The sequence below is a fragment of the Somniosus microcephalus genome, chromosome 22, assembly GCF_052327205.1.
Source record: "Somniosus microcephalus isolate GS21.2 chromosome 22, FLI_Smic_1.0, whole genome shotgun sequence".
NCBI lineage: Eukaryota > Metazoa > Chordata > Chondrichthyes > Squaliformes > Somniosidae > Somniosus > Somniosus microcephalus.
In genome coordinates this window covers 2,030,301-2,042,604 of record NC_141008.1, presented here as the reverse complement: position 1 = coordinate 2,042,604, position 12,304 = coordinate 2,030,301, and the positions used below count along the sequence as shown (strand labels likewise).

The 12,304-nt window shown below is 49.1% G+C and overlaps 1 protein-coding gene across 1 annotated transcript in view; it reads left to right on the top strand.

The window, feature by feature from the left end:
- The window catches only part of LOC147101980 (uncharacterized), a 64,401-nt gene extending 57,358 nt beyond the window's left edge, over positions 1 to 7,043 (top strand). Inside the window, exons 9-16 of the mRNA XM_085965088.1 lie at positions 4,527 to 4,705; positions 4,888 to 4,985; positions 5,061 to 5,194; positions 5,277 to 5,466; positions 5,710 to 5,857; positions 6,017 to 6,089; positions 6,709 to 6,819; positions 6,934 to 7,043. Of these exons, the coding sequence (XP_085821214.1) occupies positions 4,527 to 4,705; positions 4,888 to 4,985; positions 5,061 to 5,194; positions 5,277 to 5,466; positions 5,710 to 5,857; positions 6,017 to 6,089; positions 6,709 to 6,819; positions 6,934 to 7,043 (1,043 nt within the window). The remainder of the gene's footprint in view (positions 1 to 4,526; positions 4,706 to 4,887; positions 4,986 to 5,060; positions 5,195 to 5,276; positions 5,467 to 5,709; positions 5,858 to 6,016; positions 6,090 to 6,708; positions 6,820 to 6,933) is intronic.
- Positions 7,044 to 12,304: the final 5,261 nt, after the last annotated feature.

The window sequence follows — 12,304 nt, the reverse complement described above, 5'->3', positions numbered from 1 at the left end:
AGGTCCAAAATGCTCCGCCACAGGCCCCTCTACATCCATGGGAGTGGCCCTCATCTCCCTGGCAAAGGGTGCACATCGACTTTGCTGGTCCATTTATGGACTCAATGTTCTTAATCGCAGTTGATGCACACTCCAAGTGGCCGGAGGTAACCAAGATGTCCTCCACCACCACGGAAAAAACCATCACAGTATTAAGGACCATATTTGCCAGGAATGGGCTGCCGGAACAGATATGTTCTGATAATGGACCGCAATTTGTGTCCGAAGAATTCAGAAAGTTCTTAAAGAACAATGGGGTAAAGCACTACACGTCCGCCCCATACCATCCCGCCACCAATGGATTGGCTGAAAGGTTTGTCGAGACCTTCAAGAAGGCCATAAAGGCCATGGGTAATGAAGACATAAAACTTCAGCACAAGGTGGATAACTTCTTATTTGCATATAGGAATGCAACACATATGGTTACCAACCAAACTCCCGCCATGATGTTCTACAATAGAAACCTAAGATGCCGGCTGGATTTGGTCAAGTCCAACATCCGAAGGGATGTGGAGAACCGGCAGTTTCAGGGCATGAATAAAAGGCCAACTAGGGCCTTCCAGATAGGCCAACCGGTTTTGGCCCGGGACTACCGTACCGAGAAATGGCAGCCTGGAACTATCTGCACACGACTAGGACCACTAATGTATACCGTGGACATCGGAGAAAGCATAATAAGGCGCCATGCTGACCAAATCATCAAATCATCCGAAAAGGGACAACCTACACCACCACTCTATACATCTAACGATGAAGTAGAGCTACCCATATCTACCTCCGATCCGGTGATACTGGAACCCGATGAACCCGACACTGGCCTTCAAGCTGAATCAGCCGTGCCAGAAGAACCTACTACACCACCAGAAACTACTACACCCCCGAGGCGTTATCCGGACCGAGTCCGGAAGCCTCCTGAGAGACTAACTTATAATTAATTAATACAGCAATGTATATTATTTTACATATAACATGTAATTAATAATTAGTTAAAATATGATGTACTAGTTAGCTAGAAGGGGAGGAATTGTGGTGTATGTGCCTTTAAGAGCAATTGTGGTGTATGTGCCTTTAAGAGCCCCAGGTGTGGGTAATGCCGGTAATTGCCACTTGGGCTATATAAGCCTGTGTATTGTGTAATATCCTTTAGAACCCCCCCCAGACTTGCTTAGTAAATACCTATGAACCAACTCCTGTCTTCAGTGTCTTTATCTACACACGGACACTACAAGTACCACCACGATTTCCTCCCTAAATTCCCGCAGCATCCTAGAATGCATCCCATCCACTCCTGGTGATTTATCTACTTTAAATACAGCCAGCCTTTCTAATACCTCTTTTTTATTAATTTTTATCCTATCAACTATCTCCACTACCTCCTCCTTTACGATGCCTATGGCAGCATCCTCTTCCTTGGTGAAGACAGATGCAAAGTATTCATTTAGTACCTCAGCCATACCCTCTGCCTCCATGAATAGGTCTCCTTTTTGGTCCTTAATCAGCCCCATCCCTCCTCTTACTACCTTTTACTATTTATATGGCCATAGAAGACTTTTGGATTACCTTTCATGTTGGCTGCAATTCTATTCTCATACCCTCTCTTTGCCCCTCATTTGATTTTTCACTTCTCCTCTGACCTTTCTTTCAATAGCCTGATTCTCAGATGCATTTGCAACTTGACAACTGTCAAACTCGCTCTTTTTCTGCTTCATCATATTCTCTATCTCTTTCATCATCCAGCGAGCCCTGACTTTAGTTGTCCTGCCTTCCCCCCTCGTTGGAAAGTACCTCAACTGCACCTGAACTATTTCCTCTTTAAAGGCAGCCTATTGTTCATTTCAGTTTTTCCTGCCAATCTTTGATTCCAGTTTAGCCGGGCCAGATCCGTTCTCATCCCACTGAAGTTGCATTTTCCCCTGTTAAACATTTTTACTCTCAATTGCTCTCTGTCCTTTTTCATAGCTAACCAAAACATTATGATACTATGATTACTGTTCCCTAAATGTTCACCTACTGAAACTTGCTCCACCTGACCAACCTCATTCCCCAGTCTGGAGTACAGTTACGTTGAAAGACTGAAGAAGCTGGCGTTGTTCTCCTTGGAGCAGAGAAAATTGAGAGGAGATTTGATAGAGGTGTTCAAATCCATGAGGGGTGTGGACAGAGTAGATAGAGAGGAACTGTTCCCATTGGCAGAAGGGTGGAGAACCGGAGGACACAGATTTAAGGTGATTGGCAAAAGAACCAAAGGCCACGTAAGAAAGACTTTTTTACGCAGCGAGTGGTTAGGATTTGGAATGTTCTCCCTGAAAGAGCGGTGGAGGCAGATGCAATCACAGCTTTCAAAAGGGAGTTGGATAAGTATCTGAAGGGAAGAAATGTGCAGGGCTACGGGGAAAGGGCAGGGGAGTGGGAGTGGCTGAAGTGCTCTTGCAGAGAGCCGGCACGGGCTCGACGGGCCGAATGGCCTCCTTCCCCGCTGTAACCATTCTATGATTCGATGATTCTATGATCATGTGCTGTAACTTTAAAAAAGGTTAAAAGGAAATTGAACAAATTAAATTAAAGTACTGTTCCTTATGGTGATGCAGCACTCCAGTCCCTGCGGTGCCCATCGGTCTCGGAAGGCCTCGAGCGTGCCGGCAGTCACCGCGTGCTCCATCTCCAGGGCCAGCCAGGGGTGAACGTGGCCGTGGAAGAGAGGCAGGCAGTCGGGCCGAACAACCCCCTGGACCGCCCGCTGCCTGGACCAGTTAATGGCCACTTTGGCCAGGCCCAGGAGCAGTCCCACGAGGAGGTCCCCCGACCTGCCCGCTCCCTTCCGCACCGGGTGACCGAAGATCAGGAGCGTGGGACTGAAGTGCAGCCAAAAATCGAGGAGCAGCCCCTTCAAATTCGCTCCCCAGGATGAAGGTCGGCATCCTGTTGGGTGAGTGTGAGGCCTGTCTGGACGGATGAACGAACGCACGCAGGGAGACAAATGACACGCACGCACGCAGACATTCACAATGGAATTTACACTTGAGCGAACGAACAGAGGAATGAATGACTGAATGATTCAACGATGCCAGTAGGACTGGCGAATACGGGTTCTTTCTTTTCTTGGTTTATTAACAGTGGCTGTTTGTACTGTAAACATTATTGATTTACCTGTAAAAATGTATTATTGTATTTATATTGTTGACCGTTAAGCTGTTTTCGAGGCTTTATCCTTTTTATTGTGGTCAATGAATGTAATGGATTTACTATGTAACTGATGAGTTGTATAAGTAATGTTGTACATGAATATTAAAATTTAAATAAAGGACAGCAGGTAATACCAAGCCAAAATGAAGAGTTACTAGATTGCCAATAGGACTGGTGTAAAATTGTTTTTCACTATGGGGACCTGTACTGTTAATATTGTTGATTTGTCTGTAAAATTTACCACTGCATTTGTACTGTTAGTCCTAAAGCTGTTTTTAAGGCTTTGTTTTATTGTGGTCAATGAATGTAATGGATTTATTATGAAGTTGATGTATTGTAACAAGTATTACTAGATTTAAATAAAAGAGTGACACAAAAAAAGAAAAAAAAGTTTAAACAAGGCCCCAATATCTCCGTGTGCCCCGTGGGAATGCGGGTTCACATGGGGAGCCCGTGGGCCAATCAGACCATTCATTTACTACGGGTTAAACAGGGGAAAAAAAGGGGGAGTCGGCTCTACAGCCTCACTTACCTGGGAGCCTCGCTTGTTAGAATGGAGGGGCTGCGGGTTCTGGGCTTGTTCTTTCTTACAATTTGTTCATCTCAGCCGCCCTCTCTCCTTCTCCCCGCCGATCAATGTTGGCTGTCTCCCAAATTCCGCCAAGACTGCGGGTTTGGGGGAATTGAAGGCAGTGAGTGTGTGCGGAGAGGCTGCTGCTTTGATGCCGGGAGCCGGGATGTGCCGCCGTGTTTCTATTCACTCCACAATCTGCCAGGTGGGTGTATTCTCGGCTCGCCTATATTCTGGGCCAGGGCTTCCCAGGACCAGCCGCAATCCAACTGCACTGGGGATTCCCTGGACAGTATCCTCTCTCCTCCTGTCCTGAAACATTAGCTGGAGTCTCCAGTCCGGGAGCTGGCGGGTTTACGAACTGTGTTCATTTCTACAGTTTGAAAGTCTGATCATTGAGATCCTGACCCAGGATCTCTCCTTCCTTCTCTATGCGACTTGGGACTTCTGATGGTTGAATTGCGCCCCAGGATAGGAGGGCAGAGTGAAGATCAGTCCCTGGCTGGCACTGACCGGACAGGGTGTGGATTTGATGCAGGTCTTGAATATAACCAGTCCAGTAGGGATGGAGTTGGTGAACCGTCTCCATTAGATGGAGAATTGGGGAGTGGACGGGGAGAGAAGGAAACTAGAAGCTGGTGCTGAGCTGGGCGGAGTTTCTCCCCCTCCCGGTAACGGTTCCCTTGCCATTCCCCGTGCAGCAACTAACCGCCTTTCATTGACTCTCTTGCAGTGTGCACCAAGGATGGGCGGGTCCTGATCGCCATCTCCAAGGATTTGACGCTGCCTCCTGTAGACCTGACAACGGTCCATCTGAAGGATGGACACGGAGCGGAGTGCAGTCCGACCGTGGCCTCTGCAGACACTGTGCTCTTTCAGTTCGCAGTCACTGAGTGTGGCACTACTCAGCGGGTAGGTATTGTGGGCTGGGAGCCCCATCAATGGCTGTCAGTCGGGTGGGAAAGAGGGGGTCTAAAGGGCAATGGGAGCCCTTAAAGACGCTACATGTGATCAGGCAATGGCAGACTTGCTCAATTTCTCTGCAATCGGTCTACTCCTGGTCCTCTGTAATGATGGTCTTCTGTCTCTTGTAGCTGGACGGGGTGAACGCCGTCTATGAAACGGATGTGTTGGGTCAGTTTGAAATCTTGGATGGAGCTTTGGGATCGGTGACCCGGGACAGCCCCTTCAGGTGAGACTGGGAGCACATGGAGCGGGTAGAGAAGGTGAGGAGTTGAATTCTCCAGCCGTGTCCGTTCTCTTGCAGGCTCCATGTCCAGTGCAGTTACAAGGGGAGCCAGGAGTCTGAACTGCAGGTGAAGCCCCGAGTTTACAGCCTTTCTCCGCCACTGCCTGCCACTAAGGCCGGGATCCTGGTTCTGGAGCTGAGAATAGCGAGAGGTAGCGAGTGCTGCTGATGGTTAGTGTCCAACTTCAGGCTCTCTCTCCAAATAGTGGCCGTCCTTCATCTTTCTCTTTGCAGATGGTGACTACCAGAGCTGGTACGTGGCCAGTGACTACCCGATCCTGAGTGTGCTCCGGGACCCCGTGTTTGTGGAAATTCGAGTCCTGAACCGGAACGATCCGTCCCTTGTGCTGGTGCTCAATGACTGCTGGGCGACCCCCACCCCCGAGCCGCATTCGGGGCTCCGATGGGACCTCCTGGTGGGCAGGTAAGGCAGCGAGTGAGGGACCTTGGGGCACGCTGGTGATTGGGGAGGGGGGCGACATGGACTGGGTGAAGGAACGGCCAATAATCAAACCAATCTGAGCTCCAGGTTGACGATTGGTGACTTGAATGGACTGGTTTCTTTATCTAGTCTAATCTCGGGACTTTGCTTTGATGTGCCGCTGTAACTCTGTAGTTGGGAGTTCCAGGTGCCCTCTCCATATAACCCGCTCTTTCTCTGTTCCAGGTGCCCCTTTACTGGAGACAATTACAAAACCCGCCTCCTCCCGGCAGACGCCGCTTCCCATTTGCCGTTCCCAACTCACCATAATCGGTTTGTAGTCAGCACTTTCGCTTTCTGGGACCGAGTTTCGGGCCGGGCTCTGAGCGGGGAGGTGAGTTTCCTTCAGTCTTTCTCTCTGGCTCTCTTGGTTGAACTTGTTCCCTGGGTCTTGCTCACAGTGAGGAGGCCCCTGTTGACCCTTTGACTGTAGAAGCATGAATCTCCTGACTGGGAGCTGTGGCACTGACCAAACCGCACTGTCTCTTTCCAGGTTCACTTCCACTGCAGTGCTGAGGTTTGCTTCCCTTCCACCCGAGAGAACTGCACGGCTCCCTGCAGCCCCAGTAAGTAGCTGGGATCTGACTAGAAACTGAACCCTGATGGGGAGGGGTGGGTGTGGGGCATCTGGATACTGGGCTCACTCAGCAAGGGCCCAACACTGGGCAAAGGAGCAGTGTCCTCAATCTGCCCGCTCAACTCTATCCCAGTTAGTCTACAGCAGAATAGCAATCTGGCTCAGGGGCTCTGAGCACATCTTGCACTAGTTCTGAATGGAATCCATCTCTGGCCTTGAACATTGATCCTGCTGTCACCAGGAGTTCCAGGGTGGATCTGAACCGATATCTGGGGGCGGGGAGTCCTGGGCAATGTGTGTATGTCCAGTGTATCCGCTCGTCAAACTAGTGCTTAAAACGGGTCTCTTTCCCCCAGGAGACCAGCCTGGCCATTGGACCCGTCAACGACTGCAAACTTTGCTGGGTTGATGCGGGTCCTTCTGAGAATCAGGAGTGAATCTTAGTCTGACAGTGAGGGAACAGTGTTTAACTACAGTCCAATCTCTCTCCGGTACTCACTGCCCGAGGGTTTTTGCATTGGGCCATCGGATTGTACACCTGATTCAGGGCTTCAGACAGCTGCACATTGAATTGCCCACCTTGAACTCTTGTCTCTTGTCTCCCCCAGAGAGGCGAAGGAGTGCCGATGACCGGGCTGGGTCCTTGGTGACCTCTGATGGAGCCATCATTTTCCTGGAAGATGAGAGTGTGGGTGCTGGGATCCACCAGGAAGAGAAAGGTAAAGGAGGCCCCTGCTACTGTCTAGTGATGGAGTAAGTGGTGCCTATCTAACCCTCCCTTCTCCCCACAGATGCTGCTGCTGATTCCCCCTCCCGTGTTCTTCCTGGAGCAGCGGTTGGGGTAGCTCTGCTCTCCGTGGCCCTGTTGGTCGGGACTGTTGCCATGTGGAAAATGGACCATCGCCGCAGGGTGGGCTCCGAGTGCAGCTCCATGGAAATGTAGATGTGTCTGTTGGACAATAAACTCCTGTTATACATGACCCCTGGTCTTGTATTCAGAGAATGGCTTCCTTCTGTGCTGTCACCCTTGAGCCCGTGCCTGCTGTTTGCAAGAGCACTTCAGCTAGTCCCACTCCTCGGCCCTTTCCCTGTAGCCCTGCATTTTTTTTATTTGTTGCTTATCCAATTCCCTTTTGAAAGCCACGATTTAATCCGCCTCCACCAACCTTTCGGGCAGTGCATTCCAGTTATTAACCACTCCGAGTAAAAAAACACAATGGGTTTTTCTTCATGTCCCCTTTGGTTCTTTTACAACTAACCTTCAATCTGTGTCCTCTGGTTCTGGCCCGTTCTGCCAATGGCCACAGTTCCCCTCTATCTACTGTCTAGACACCTCATGCTTTTGAAAACCTCTCAAATCTGCTCTCTGAAACTTCTCTGCACTAAGAACCCCAGCTTATCTAGTCATCCATGTAACTGATACCCCTCATCCCTGGAATCATTCTTCCATGCACCCTCTCCTAGGGCCGTCACATCATTCCTAAAGTGGTGCCCAGAATTGAGACAATACTCCAGTTGAGGCCAACTGATGTTTTATAAAGGTTCATCATAACTTCCTTGATTTTGTACTCCATGCCACTGCTTGTAAAGCCCAGTATCCCATATGCTTTTTTAATTGCTTTGTCAACCTGCCCTGCTGCCTTCAATGATTTGTGCACACATACTCCCAGGTCTCTCTGTTCACTTTAGGATTGTACCCTTTAGTTTATATTGCCTGTCCTCGTTCTTCCCACTAAATGTTTCACTTTGCACGTTTGTTAAATTTCATCTGTCTGCCCATTGCACCAGCCTGGCTGTCTTGATCGATCACACACCTCTCCCTGCCCCTGTACTTAAACTTTGTTACATCACTAACTCTTACCCATTCCCATGAAGGGTCATCGACCTGAAACATTAACTCTGTTTCTCTCCACAGAGGCTGCCTGACCTGAGTATTTCCTGCTTTTATTAAACCACTAGTTGGGTTGTTTTGGGCCTCGCTAGACCAGTAGTGGAAAGCTCACTCCTGGTGTTCAACAGCTGCTGTGAACAACCTTCCAGCATCGGTTTGGAATCCAGTTCCAGTATCGATCAAAACTCCAGTCAATTCAATAAAGCAGTAGGGGGAGTATTAGCACATCAATTGAGGGTGGAGACGTCGTGGCCTTTCTTATCCTTACTGATCTGGAACTGTAGGAAGCGTTAATCCAGTCACCCCACTCAATGTGGGGTGTGATGGCCACAGTGTGGAGTGGAACTCCTGCACAAGAGGCTTTCCCCAGAATCACTGGTGCCTGAAGGAGCTTTTATTGTGGGGACAACCTCCACAGGAAGTCTGGGATTGAGGGAATAAATAGGATAAGGTAGGTCATTATCAATTGGCTAGTCTAGTTTCAGTTGCTGAGAAACTAGTTTAGACAATACAGGATACTTTGAGTTTGACTTTGGAGAATGTGGAGTGAACAATGATCAGTCAGCAGAGATTTCCCAAAGCCAGGTGGTGCTTGAACTGCTGCACAGAACTCTGACAGGAGTATTGATGAAAGAAATGCTCTGCTTTTCATTGGTCTAGTTTCAAGATGTGACCTGAATTATGGGAAAGATGATGGTTATGGAACCAAAGCCACTGTGGCCCATGGTTAGTGGTAATGGGGCAGGGCCCACGTTTCACCCACTGACAGGTGCTGGTAGATCCATAGTGGGGACTGTGGGGCTTCTGCAAGACGCACGGCAATGATGCAGATTGAAAAATTTCAATCCAAACCCCCCAAACTGGGACTGTGTGGGTAGTGTGTTCTGGGCCATGGATTGTCCAGGATCATGGGTCAGTGGCACATTGGGTTCAATGTAGGGAAAGGTGAGGTCTTGCATCTTCAATACATGGAAGGAGTGGAGAGCAGCTCCATGGGTCAGTAAATGTGGTCGAGCAAGAATCATGTTGGTGTCAAATACAAAGTTAGAATGTAATTCAGCTGCCTTGGTCCTTGGTCCCTCTTCATTGAACTCAACATGCCACTTCGAAAATAACAGGATTGTGCAGAGTCAACAGATTAGCGAAAGGGAAATCGTGTTTGACAAATCTGTTGGAGATTTGTAAGTTTGTAACTAGCAGCACAGTTAAGGGGGAATCTGTGGATGTGGTGCATTTGGTTTTTCAGCAGACATTTGATAAAGTGCCACACAAGGTTATTAAACATAATTAGGGTCCTTGGGATTGGGGGTAGTATACTAGCATGGATTGAGGATTGGTTAACACAACAGTAGGACTAAATGTGTCATTCTTGGGCTGGCAGGCTATAACTAGTGGGCCTCAGCCATTAACAATCTACATCAATGATTTGGATGAGGCGACCAAATATAATATATCCAAGTTAGCAGATCTAAAGCTCGGTGGGAATTGAAGTTGAGGGGATATAGACAGGCTAAGTGAATGGGTGAGAACATGGCAAATGGAATATAATGTAGAGAAATGTGAAGTTAACCACTTTGGTAGGGGAAAAATAGAAAAGCAGAGCATTTTTTAAATGGTGAGAGATTGGGGAAATGTTGGTGGTGTTCAGAGGGACCTGGGTGTCCTTTTTAAACAAATCACCGAAAGTTAACATGCAGGAACAGCAAGCAATTAGGAAAGCAAATGGTATGTTGGCCTTTATTTCAAGAGGATTTGAATATAAGAGTAAAGATGGCTTACTGCAATTATATAGGTCCCTGGTGAGACCACAGCTAGAGTATTGTGGACAGTTTTGGTCTCCTTTCCTAAGGAAGGATATACTTGCTATAGAGGGAGTGCAACGAAGGTTCACCGGACTGGTTCCTGGGCTGGGGGTTGGTCATATGAGGAGATTGAGTAGACTGGGACTATATTCCCTAGAGTTTAGAAGAATGAGGTGATCTCATTGAAACATATGAAATTCTTAGATTGACAGGCTAGATGCAGGCAGGAGGTTTCCCCTGGCTGGGGAGTCTAGAACCAGTGGTCACGGTCTCAGAATAAGGGGTTGGCTATTTAGGACGGAGGAGGAGAAATGTCTTCACTCAGAGGGCGGTGAATCTTTGGCATTCTCCACCGCAGTGGGCTGTGGAGGCTCAGTCGGTGAGTGTATTCAAGACCGAGATCGCTGGATTTTTGACTAAGGGATATGGGGATAGTGCTGGAAAGTGGAGATGAGGTAGATCAGCCATGACCTTATTGAATGGCAGAGCAGGCTCGATGGGCCAAATGGCCTGCTCCTGCTACTATTATGTTCTGTTTTAAGAAAGGAAAATCGTGTTTGACAAATGTATAAGAATTCTGAGTATGTAACGAGCAGGCTGGATCAAGGGGATCCAGTAGATGTAGTGTATTTGGATTTCCAAAAGTCATTCAATAAGGTGCCACATAAAAGGTTACTGCACAAGATAAGAGCTCAGTGTTGAGGGTAATACTTTAGCATGGATAGAGGATTGGCTAACAGAAAAGGGTCAGGATAAATGGGTCATTTGCCAATTGGCAAACTAACTAGTAGGGTGCCACACCATGAACGTGCTTTGCAAGGTTAGTGGGCAGTGCAGGGCGCCATTGACTGCACGCATGTGGCACTGCGGGCACCGCAGAAGAATGCAGAGGTTTTCTGAAACCGCAAGTGGTTCGACTGCTTAATGTCCAGTTGGTGTGTGACTACAGACAGCTGATACTTGCTGTCAATGACTGCGATCCTGGCAGCAGCCACGATGCTTCTATCCTGCGCCAGAGTGGTGTGCCAGAGCTTTTCCAGGCAGTGCAACAGCCAGGTGGTTGGCTCTGCGGAGACCAGGATTATCCACTCTGCACCTGGCTCATGACATCGCTCCATTACCCCAACACCCCTACTGAGCTGTGGTACAATGAGAGCCATCTCGCCACCAGGAACATCATTGAGCAGTCGATCGGCGTCCTCGAGCAACGGTTCTGCTGTCTGGACAACTCGGGAGGAGCCCTGCAGTACTCGCCTGAGCGAGTCTCCCTCTTCATAGTTGTTTGCTGCATTCTTCATAACCTGGCAATCCTCAGGACCCAGCCAATGCCACCAGGGATTGGTGCACCACCGGAGGAGGAGGATGATCAGCAACAATGTTGAAACTGCAAGGGCCGTCCATCAACGGCTGATAACAAGACGCCGCTAGGCCCCTACTCAGGAAATGGTTTCTGGCATAGAGAACAACATGATCAAAAGCAACCCGCAATCCCTATAGCTGGCCAAGGCAGCAATGATTCCAAAGGCCAAACATGTACATTTTGAATACAACAACTTTTTGTTTTACAAACTGTGTGTCATTTATTCATAACAAACTAATAGAAACAAACACAACACATCATTAGTTAACATAACTGGTTCTCACAACCTGGAGGTAATGGCCAAAACACTAAACAAAAGTAATTACATGAACCTCGGCCTTTAATAAAAACATTACTAACATTTTGTCAGACCTCCTACTGTTTGCCCTTCGAGGGTGATCTCCTTCCCTTGGCCACTTGCCCCCTTCCCACCCTACTGCTCCTCCAGAATGGGGCCCCAGTGGCTGCAGCACGCTGGTGGAAGGCTGCTGCTTGTCAGATCCTGAGACTTCAGATGCCCTTGAAGGACGGCCTCGACCAGCTCTGGGCCTGGGGGGCTCGGCTGCAGACTGCACCAAATCTGCATAGGCAGCAGCAGTCTGGGCTACAGCTGGTGGCAAGTGCAATGGGGAAGTGCCAGTGGTGGGAGCAGGCATGCTGTCATCCTGAGAGAGGACAGCACCTCCCTGCTTGACCAACACACTGGCACTCCCACGGGGCAGCACTTCAGCATCCGGAGCAATCTGCTGGAGCAAAGAATGCTGGCCTGCTGCGGTACCGTGAGAGCCCCGGGTCAATGTGTCCGAACCAGCGATGATGGCAGCAGTCAGTGCTTGCGTGGCCTCAATCTGAGACTGCAGGAGAGCAGTCCGAGATTGGATCACGGCAGCCAGTGACTGAATTGCAGCACTAAGCAGAACTTGTGTCTGCCTGTGCTGTAGCGGAGTGCTCCACACTCCTCGCCAGTGCATCAATGCTTTGGGGCACCCTTCCCACTGCACCCATGAGCTGAGTGTGCCTGTCCACCGCCTGGGGGTTCATTTCAGCGATGAGCCGCTCCTCCTCTGCGTCCAGTGCAGCAGGACTCGCTGGCCTACACTCCCTCTGGGGAGAAGGACACCGAGCTTCCCTACCCCCATTGCATTGCTGCA